At 41.0% G+C, this 11,526-nt stretch overlaps 1 protein-coding gene across 1 annotated transcript in view; it reads left to right on the top strand.

Annotated features, from left to right (window-relative positions):
• Positions 1 to 11,526, top strand: part of gramd1bb (GRAM domain containing 1Bb) — a 69,068-nt gene that overhangs the window by 40,212 nt on the left and 17,330 nt on the right. The window contains exons 4-5 of the mRNA XM_062419119.1: positions 6,606 to 6,816; positions 9,106 to 9,126. Of these exons, the coding sequence (XP_062275103.1) occupies positions 6,606 to 6,816; positions 9,106 to 9,126 (232 nt within the window). The remainder of the gene's footprint in view (positions 1 to 6,605; positions 6,817 to 9,105; positions 9,127 to 11,526) is intronic.

The following is an 11,526-nucleotide window of genomic DNA, read 5'->3' as shown; positions in this document are numbered from 1 at the left end:
AGAATAGAAAGTGCAGTGTGTTGTCTGTGGGATGATCCGCTGGGTGAACAGCTCATTACTGGGGGCCAGCTACGAGGACATGGTGGTGTTTGAGTGTGTGACGATGGCCAACGAGGGCTGCCGCTGCCTTGAGGGCTGCTACGGCGAAGTGCTGAGGGACTGTGTCTTTCACCAGGGGTATGGCGGGCTCTGTTATGCATGTATGAGGGTGTGTGTTTGTGCAATTGCCGGTGTGCGTGTGAGGAGAAGACTAGATGGGTGGAGTAGGATGGGTTAAGTTATGTGATATGTACGATTGGTGGGTGCATTTAAATGTAGAGGTGGTTAAAATGGTAGTATGTTATAGATTAGGTGTGTAATGTTGCTAAGTTTATCATTTCAGTTCAAAAAAGGTGTGAGCTGTAATGTATTTCTGAGATATGTGGGCTTAAATCCTCGCGCATGCCCATGTTTATGTCTGCTTCTGTGTACTGTACGCGCATTCCTGTGCGTGCATGCGCAATGGTTGCTGGTGAGCATGGTGTTCCTCATGGCCTTTTCATAGCGAGCAAAGCTGAAGGGCCACTGCCAGATGGGTATTTTCCAGGGTCAGCAAAACTGTGAAAACAAGTGGGGCCCTCAGAAAGGCCCGGAACTCTGGGCTATTGTCAAACTGAACGTTTGGACAGCTTGAGCCGGTTGGATTTAGAGCTTTAGAGCTTATTTAGAGAAAAGACTGTAACAAAAGTGGCACAAGCAGCATGTTTATTTTCCTTTTTTATTTTTTTTTTATTTCTCTTTATGTGTAAGAACTTGACCTACTTTGAATGACTGTGACATGCAGGGATCCGGTCTGATCAACACCTTGAAGTCAGTCTACTGTCTGTCTGTGCAGAGCTCTGTAATGCAGATGAATTCTGTGTTTGAGCCTGCGGGTCCCATCCTTCTCGCACACTATGCAAATTAACAGGCTGTGCTTTGCAAAATGTTTTAGATTTTAGTGTTTTTTAATGATCAAGTAAGATGTTAGCCTTGCTAGATCCAGCATGTGTGGATCCAAATCAGCTGGAATACATTGCAGGAATGTTTTGCATGTTATTGTTTTCTATCAATTTAATTTTCAAAGCATTTGAAATTACTGCTATATACCACAAGTCATCATAGTTAGTATGTTTTCACATTCAATATCAAGTATACTTATGTATTCATGAATGTATTTATTACGTTTAGATTTTGTAACTATAGTAATTTCTATGGAGACATAGTGTAATTAATGTGGCCTTACTTCAGCACATCACAATATGTTGCACGTACAAAGTAACCTTTTCTCCTACAGTACAGAGGAGGAATGTGAAATGTGCCATTTATGAGACAAATTTGGAAAAATAAGAATGTTTGTATCAACATGTTTAGAAATCAGTCAGAAATGAAGCCTGGGTGGACCATGATGCACTGTCTGTCACATTGTCTCCCTGCTGTATTTCCCGCTCAGCAGCATCTCTAACATCAGAGCCTGTGGAGTATATTTAGTCACACGCTCTGAATATTTAAACCACTCTCTCTGTTCACTGTTGCTATAGCGATATTCATTCTGAGCTGAGCTTTGTTTGAGCTCTGTAGTTGTGTGGGCGGTGCTCTAAGTGATATGGCATTTTAATTTATAAAATTGTTTGTCTGCTCTCTCTATATATCATTGAAGGTAAATATGAACTAACTATCAACACAACTCCATATATCACTTGCTCATCCAAGTGCACTGAGCACCAATTTTATCTCCATGGCATTAGCAATGGCTTGTACATCACTGAGTGTGTACAGTTGTTAGACTAGTAGCAACAGCTGTGTCTATTATTCTACAGCTGAAGAACTCATTGTTCATTACAGCCCAGGGATAATGCACCAGAAGGTACTCTTGCATTATGTCAAACTCGCAGTGTTTTGTTTCCTTGAGCATTCACTAACAAAGGCATCTATGATAGATGCTTTTGTTTTTCTCCTCTGCAGGCTAGTCTCAGCTGCATGTTCACTCCATCCACACTACCACGCCAGTTCAAAGAGCAAACTGTTGTGAGAATGACTGATCAGGCTTAGTCATTCATATGCTGATGATGGATCCGTGCCCTCATTCTTCTCTGTCGTGTATCTGGAAAGGCGAGGTGATCCGTGAATTCCTCTTCTGCTAAAAACAACAAGTGTGGGGTTCCTCTACCAGGAAGATCCTGCCAGCTTCTACATGGAGGGAAACCATGAAAGATGATGAATGTTTTGGTTTATGTAACTCTATTTCTTAAGCTTTTGTTACCCAACCACAGCTCTTAATTATAGAAGTTATTGCTTTTCAGGCAGCCTTTAATATCGTATTCAGAATCCAATGTAACTTTTTTCTATTTATCTATCTGCATACACATTAGCATAATGATAATATTGTAGTTTTTGTAGTTGCAGTTGATGACCTCAGGAAGCTGGGATTTAACCTCACGATGAGTATCAACTCCATCCAGTCTTGCACCTTCTCACCCTGACCTACAGTGTGTGAACTGGTGTGAATATCAGTGCATCTGAGCATATGAAGGATGAGAATATCAGTAACCAAGCGGCAATGGACATGGATGATCTTGTGGCTCACAGAGCACCACTGCAGCACTGACTGTAGGTTTGTCTGCATAAGGGAGGGAAGTTTGTTTACTCGTGATCTGGGATTAGAGTGGTGTGTTTTCCAACTATGATGTCATTCTGCCAGATCATTGAAAGAAACATAGTGAATGATAATGTATTTTGATTAGTATTAGGTGGCTGGTGGAGAACTTTTACCATGAGATGCAGTAGTTCAAGGTTCAAATACGAACTCAACTGGAACTGCTATTATTGCCATAAAATACAACAAGCTGGCACTTTTACAATAGTTGGGGATACTCTGCTGCTGAGAAATGCTGATCCGCTTGTCAAGCTGCACCTGTCCTGCTTAACAAAGCCAATTGTCAACGACGTGCAGAAAGTTACTGATGATCAGCTTTCAGCTTAATCACCACATCATATGTAGTCACCTCTGCACATGCTGCAAGTAAACAGGCTCAAACAACTATTTTTAAAGTAGTGTTTGACCTGAGAAACATAGGCAGGGCTCTGTTATCAGTAGGTGTGAAGTGGGGCTGGTGGCCTTAGACAAGACAGAATGGCCACAAGCAAATATACATGTTTAATAAGCAGCCCACTACACATGATGCTGAAATGATCCTGGGAGGAGACACATTTCATGACTGTGTTGCTCTGAGTGAGGAGAACTGTGGCCCAGTGTTAGAAATGATTCAGTGATATTAGACAAACAGAACCGGAGGGCATCCCTCTCTTGCTGCATACTGATGACTATTGATTGGCAGTCATTCGCATTACAGCCAAGCACTGTGTGTATAATTAGTGTGAAAACAACAAAAACAGCACAAGTCTCACCTGCTGCCAGTCTACTTTAATCTTAAACTCACACATCACAAGCTCAAAGGGATAACTCAACTCTGCTCTCATATCAGAGGAGGTGGAGGTGCCTATGGGAGACATGGAGGGCGAGGCAGGGAGAAGCAGCGCTGAGTTATACGTGCTGCATAAATGGTTAAATGATATATTCAAAACTCATGCTCAGCTGTCATATAGGCTGTTGCCAATTATTTGTTAAATAAACAGTTGATATAATAGCCAGTCAAACAAGTATTTTCTTTTACATACAGTCTACAATGCAGAAAGTAAAGACAGCTTTTTCTTAGGCATATTTATTATTATTTATTTATTATTTTAGCAGAATTTAGCATAATGACCAATTATTCGTCAAATATTGTATTGGTTACCTTAGCCCCTAAATGTATGTCGAAATGCAGGAAATGGGATTCAAACCAAGGACCCCCAGACACCCTGCTTATCGTGCCGCCCCCCCCCCCCCCCCCCCCCAACTTCTCAAACTGAAGTTACATCTCTGACACTGGTCTGGTCTCACACTACAGTGCATCCACCATACTGTCCCCTTAAGATGTGTAAAATCAGCAGCAATCAAAAGACAGTATTCTGTATAGTGTATATTTTAGTTGATGTTCCTTTGTTTGTCTGGATGTCTCCAAATATAAGGAAATGTTTGTCATGCATATCTTTTCCTCTTTGCCACATCACATTGCTCAGGAAACAGCCATTGGCCTGCAGGGGCTTCCTGCAGTGCTTTATAGTGGAGACACTTTGCCTAAAATAAAAACCACCTCTGCTCACATCATAAAAGATTAATACACTTATGTAATAAAACATTAACCTTCAGGGGAAAAGCACAGGTCAGCGTGACCCATGTAAAGGCTGTCATCTGTGAACTACTATGAAGACGAGGTGCATCAACATGTGGGTGGGCTCATTTGATTGCTAAATCATTTCATGAGTGGAAACGCTGTCATGGTTCATTTGTCTGCCCCAAACCAAGCACACAAAAGGGTTAACACCAACATGTGCAGAAGGGGAATTGATATGTTCTCTGGGAAGATTATGTAGATCCAACAACCACTTTGGTCCAGACTGAAATGTCTTAACTGTCAGATGGATTGCTATGAACCTTTGTAGAGACATTCATGGCCCCAAAATGATGAATCTTAATGACTTTGGTGCTATTTAGACATTTACAATGAAATGACTCAACAGTTTTTAGATGCATTGCCATATAATATGTTATAATATGCACAAATATTCATGTCCCCTCAGGATGAATTAGGTGATCTCTTGTCATCTCATGCCATACTGTCATCAGGTCACATTTTAATTGTTTTTGTTTATGACCAAATACCTGCAAATGTAATAACATGCTCATCAGCCTAAGCTGTACTTTGTGTTTAGTGTTAATTAGCAAACATGGTATATGTCTTCTAAAAATCTTAGCTTTGTCCATTGTGCCTACATACAGCCTGACAGACCCACTAGCATAGCTGCAGTCTCACCCAGACAGTCTCCTGGCTCAGACAGAGATTATTATGCAGGCTGAATATCAATGTATTCTGCTTCCTGCCATCTTAGTGTGCATTTGTTAGTACCCGGATATACACTGACACAAACCAGCACTGTTTCATATAATCATTGTTTGTGAAAATGTGAAAATAAAGGTTAAATAAAAACCTGGTGGATTATAAATGTAAACTGCAGCTCTGCACTAAGGAGGCCTGTGGCATTCATTGAGCTGTGGTAGTTGTATATACGTACTTCAAATAATAGATGTTCAATAATAAACAGACGTCAAAAAGAAATGTCCCTGAAATTCACTCGTAATCAGATCAGTAGGGACTAGTCAGTAGACAGCAGAGAGTACACAATGTACAGTACAGTCGAAATGATCATCCACTGAACAGCAGACCATTTGGTAATCATATAAATTAAAGTCAGAGGTATCATCATACACCAGGCCTGCATGCTCTATCCTCTTCCATTAAACCTCTGTAATGTCCTTGCATTGAGCCAGCTACTGGTAGAGCACACCCTGACAGTCGGACAGAAGCTGTCGACGCTACTCTCTACGATTCGGTGCTCTAAGCTGCACTGAAGTCCTGAATGTAACAGTAGATCAGTAATTCATGGCCACTAACAGCGGACATTGGCTGGCAGTGACGTAATGGCTTGCATAATGCCATGCTTCAAGTAACCGAGCCTGGCGGGCACACTGCTACACAGATCACTTACAGAGCCTTTTGTTAGCTTCTGTCATTGTGAGGAGGCGGCTTCTCTGAGCCACTGATGTGTGTGTACGTGCCTGTGTGTGTGTTTGTAAAAGAGGGTGTCTAGCGCTGGATCACAGAGGTTACCTGATAGCTTTGTATACAATAGAAGGACAGGGACTACCTGTCTCAAGACAAAAGTCTGTCCACTTGGCTGCAGAGCTATTAACTGTATTAAGGCAAATCCCCATGTTAAAGTCAACATGCTCCTCAATTTCAGATAACAGAATCATCTACTTTAATAGCCATGACGATGCTTTCCACATGACATCGTATCTCTGGTCATTCAATCCTTGTTTTGTCTGGTACAGCTGTTTTGCTACAGCCATGGAAACTGTTTCAGTTTATGGAGAAAAAGAGGCTGAAATATTGTACGGCCTCATATTTCACAGGATCTTAAATAAACAGTTCAATAAATGTCAGAGTTGAGTTCGACAAGTTGGATGTTTTTCCACATGCAGTACAGTTCTTAATCTAATTGGCGTTGCCCAAAAAAACAAATTGATTTTCTTATTGCTTCCAACGTGTAGCATTAGTGAGAAAATCCTCAGGTCATATGTAACGGCCTATGTTTCCCTCTCTGCTGCTGTTGTGTTGTTGTTGTTGTTGTCGGTTTCCAGTATTATCCTAGCTGTTATTAGCCAGGTTAGCACGTTGTACTTCAAGCCTGTTAAGCCTCAAGTGATGTAAGTCTGAGGAGAGACTGTATGTGCTGTTCTGCTGCCATGCTGGTGTATATCTTTAAAGTACTGACACTAACTTTTCACTTTCATGTCTACATTTATGTATCCAAGGGAATATTGGATTATATGATGTACTTTATAATGTTAAAAAACTTGATTAACTCTTGACATTAGTCAGCCATTTTTCTCATCCCTCTTTTCTCGCTCTCTTTTCTTTCAGCACTGCCAGTAACTCAAACAAGAGCACACCCGCTTGCTCACCAGTCCTGCGTAAACGCTCGCGCTCTCCCACACCACAGAGCCAGGAGGGTGAGAACATGGTGGAGAAGGGTTCAGACCACTCCTCTGACAAGTCTCCCTCCACGCCCGAGCAGGTTGTCCAGAGAACTTATTCCTTGCAGTCAGCACGCAGCGGGGGAAAGAACTCAAAGGTGAGGCACTGTGAGACGCTCCTTCTTCACCTGTTTCCTTGGATTGTTCGCTCAGTACCTGCTCGATAGAGATGTTATATTTAAAGCATATTTAACATCTATTGCTCAGCATTTTTTGAGCACTGAAACCACATGAAGCTCCCAGCTCTTTTGAGAATGTTCAACAGTGAGTTTTTTCTCTACTGAATAGAGTTGGCGATGTGAAGAGAGATTCACCGTACAGCACGTTTTTTTTAAGCAAAATGAATGTCATGAAAGGCTTCACTGTGGGACACAAGGTGCTAATTTCACAGGCGTGGATTAAGGTTAGACGGGTCAAGATCAGGATCAAGACACTTTTTTTTAAACTATGCATTAACTCTGACAAGTCTCATCATTTAGGGGGAAAAAAAGATACAGCTTTTTACCACTTCCGTTGACCTGAAGTATACGTCAACGTTACACATATGCCAACATTTGACACCTAAACTCATAACCACACAAAGTCACATTCATTTTAATGCAAATTCAGTATGAAATATGAAAGTCACACAACATATAGATATGCTTTCTCTTGTGCAAAGCAGAATCAAATCAATAACAGTGAAATAAGCTCAGCAGCTGTGTGTTTTTTCCAGTGATTGTACTGCTTTCATACATACTGACTACAGCTAATCATTTTGCATTAGATTTTATAGTGTCTTCCTGAGTCTATGATGCTCCGTCAACTATTGCTGTCACACGAGCAGTCAGTCGTGTATAAACTTTGACGGCCTAAACACGTCAGAGTCGGCCTATCTTTATTCAGATTGATGTGTCCGTTATGATTGGTTATTTACTTGTGCGTACTGCTGTGTTACTAGCGAGCTGTAACTATCACTCTCCCCCCTCAGGAGAGATTGCACCCTTCCTCTCCATCCCAGCCTTTCATTTTTACATCTCATATACTCCTTAGCCTCTTTATTTCTCTTGCAAATAACTTCAACGTGATGATAAGAAAAGACAGTCGAGTGCTGAAATGCTGTCACCCAACGTCACCATCAGAGTTGTAATAGAGTACTTTAGTTGAGTGAGTTGGTTTTAGCTTGGTTTTTATTTGAGATGTCACATACTATCAAATCAAGTGTAGGTAAGGAGTCATGTCTCCATTTGTTTGTTTGGTTCACTCACTATTGGGATTGTTTTATAATGAATGAACCCAACTTGAGACAGGATCTGGACAGATGCAGTCAGGTCTAAGGCACGCGGTTTTAGTTGGAGCTTTTGATAAGGTACAAAAACTAGCAAACAGCATAAAGAATTGCAACATTTTGACTAAAGCTTTGACTAAAGCCATGTGCTCCATACCATATTCATATGCTCCATATCCATATTCCTATTCCAAAAACTAGCCATGTTTTTGTTTTTTTCACCTTGGCCAAAAAAGTTTGTTTTTGCCTTATCAGCAGATTTCCATGAGGCATTGAGCATAGGCAAGTCATGAGCCAAGCCATCAGATATTTACAATGATTTATAATTTTTATATATTACTGTAATCCAAAGAATATGTTTGCACATTTAAGAAATGAATTATACCTAAAAAATCAAATGGCAGGAATTATGTCTTAAGGTGTAACAGCAAGTTAGTGAGCCTTAAAGAAGTGACTGCTATGTTATGTGTGTTTTCTGATTACTGGTTAAAGACAACATGCTTTGACAGTAGTTGTATGCATTATAAAAGTGTATGGGTTAGCACTAGAAGTCAGACATGGTTTAGTTCTTCGTCTTAAAAGTGACTACAGAGTTGGAGAAGTTGAAGAAAAGAACAGGAAAGAAAGTCTTTAGACACTTTTTAGGTGTTGTAAATCTTTATTTAACCTGTATGCTCCTTCTCATTTGTATCTCCCCTCTACAGTTAGAAAGTCAATGATGAATTATATTTTTCACCAGTTGAGGTTATATCACAGAAAGAGCATGTGACTCTAATGTTTTGAACCCAACGTGTTTCCAAAGTGTTAGAATGAAGCCATCTCACTCCCTCTTTCATTTACCTACTCACTCTGTCCTCATCCGTCTACTGATTTTAACTCACCCGTCAGTCTTTCTTTTTTCATTCATTCATTTCTTTCGTCTCCACGACACAGTGTGCACGCCTTCTCTTTATGCTGCTGCTGTTGCTACATGCCATATGATAATGTGTGCCATCTGATAATGACTGTTCAGCTCTTCTGTTGGTACTTTCAGCTGTTTTCTTCTTGCAGTTTATTTTGTTTTATTTCTTTTTTTTTTCTATCTGAATTTTTCTTTGTTCTTCTCCTGATTGCATGCTAGTCTCACAAGCGACTTTCCAAAGTAAGCATTACTCTTTTTTCTGTTCTTCAATATATTTCTGTCCCCCCCCTCCCCTCCCTACCTCTCCTCACTTTTCCTGTGCCCCCAACTCTTGTCTTGTGAGCTGCTCTGTGGAAAATGTCCCAACCCTGTGTGCAATGCTTCACTCTGATCCCAGCTTGCCCCTGTGCACACTGCAACCATTACAACCACCATCTGCACCCATGATCATAGCAGATGGGGAAAAAAAACATCTTACAAACCGACAGCCAACCTCACTCACTTCCGTTCCTATCCTTTACCTTCCCTGTTCTTTCCTTTCCAGTGATATGCAATGTAGCAAATTCCTGATTACAATTCTAAATATTTTATTGACCTCTACATATATGACGTTATTTTTTACAATGCAAATGTAGAGAAAGAAAAATATGAATGAGCAAATATACATGTCATGAAAAACCATCATCTTAGATTCCAAGATGCCTGTGTGCTGTCCGTCTCTTTAGAAACTTTTACATTTCGGTAATGAGAGCTTTATATCTGTCATGCTGAGTAACTGCCCGGCTGCAGATATACTGCAGATAAACTCTTAAAAATCCTGCCAGCATCGCAGCTTAGAGCTCCAGGACTTCATCATTATTTGAGCAGCCTCTCTCTCTTTCCACATGAGAGAATCTCTTGCTCTTTTTCTCACACCGCTTGCCCAAACCCCCCCACCCCCCTCCTCCCTGTCGTGTAAATGTATTGCAGACTGGTGTCACATTTTAGTGTAACGCCCATTCTGTCGCCTCATCAATTCAAGTTGTTTCTTGTCAGACTTCATCTCACTTTCTTTTTTTTTCACCGTCACCACACTCATTAAATTTTTGCTGATTATATAGGGTCAAAATGTCATAGACACAGACAGAAATGGGAGACAATAACTAGCCTAATGATGCACAATCCGTTTCACATACATACACACACATATCCCAATCAATTACATCACCCTTTATTTCTGTGCCAAGCCCCCACCACCCCCTCCCCTACCCTATTGCACCCACCCCCACCCACCCCGACCCCACGTGAGCTTCTGTGGTCAGAGATGATCACATGACCTGAAAAATGGCATGAGGTCATCCCAGCAACGTGAGTTTGATCACCCTAACCCTAATGCAATCCAAATAAAAGAGTGCATTCAACAAAAGGGGGGCACCCTGCCTTTCCGCAGAAAGGGCCATATGAAGGCGGCAGGGACGAGGGTGCACCAATAATCAATCTGGCTTACATGCAAGCAAAGTGAAGGGTCAGATTTAGAGGCACAGTAACATATATTTACGTCAGACCTCTAGAAATGGCAGTGATGTAAGAGTACAAAATCATTGGACCCTCTCTCTCATTTTCTCTTTCTTTCTGTGTTCATGTTGCTCACTGCTTTGGTTAACATTTTGTTTTCTCTTTAATTTTCTTTCAGTATGACAGACTAAACCTGATTAAAGTAAGCATTTCTTCTTGTTTTCATTTGACCCATTGACAACCCCCTCCCCCCCTGCTGGCCCACATTAAACCCCTGGCCTTCCACCTCCTCTGTAGATGTGCGACTGTAGGCTCCCTTTTGATATATTCAGTCCCTCGTGTCCTCTCCAATGCTTTCCATCCCACAAATGATTGTGAAAGGATTTTAAAAAAGGTCTACATCAAGAGCTCTGCATTATGTTAAGTCTGTTGTAATATGACAGCTGTTTTCTTTCTGATTCTGACAAATTGACAGATCTGTAGTATGTGAATGTAGTGACAGCCATCACTCTCACATTTTACAGTCTAACAGTTGTGTTGTAAAAGCCATGAACATATTTGAAAGCCTCCTTGAAGCTGAGACATTTTTTTTTATTATTTCCTCCAGTTTCCCACCCAAAATTACCCTTTTAATTTCATTGTCAAATACAAAAAAACAAAGATACTACTGGAAACAAGGGCCTAATGAATGCAGTTTCAGGCTGTGTAAATCCCGTGGGTTAGTGTGTCATCCATAGCCCCATATATGGTTTGAAATAAATAATATAGTTTAAAGTTTAACAGACAGGCTCAAATGGCACAGAAGTCCCAGGCAAAAGTTTATGTAACTGCTGGTTAGTCTCTCTCTTTCTTTCTGTCTCAGTGTTTCTGTCTGTTAAACAGACCACACACATACAATCACAGTAAAATCTCTCTCTGCATGTAAACAATGCCGTCATAAATCCCACACACTCACTAGCATGCAGTCACACAAAGTCAAACACAGTGGCACATGCATACATACCACCTTATCCAGACAGCAGCCTCAAAGTAATTCCTCCCTCATGTCTCTGTCACCTTCATATCAGATTAGCCCACATTAGCCCGGCTATCGTCACAGCCAGGCCTCGGGCCTGCCACAGTCCTGCAGCTCACTGCTCACTAACA

The sequence above is a fragment of the Scomber scombrus genome, chromosome 5, assembly GCF_963691925.1.
Source record: "Scomber scombrus chromosome 5, fScoSco1.1, whole genome shotgun sequence".
Classification (NCBI taxonomy): Eukaryota; Metazoa; Chordata; class Actinopteri; order Scombriformes; family Scombridae; genus Scomber; species Scomber scombrus.
This window is presented reverse-complemented; position numbering and strand designations above follow the sequence as displayed.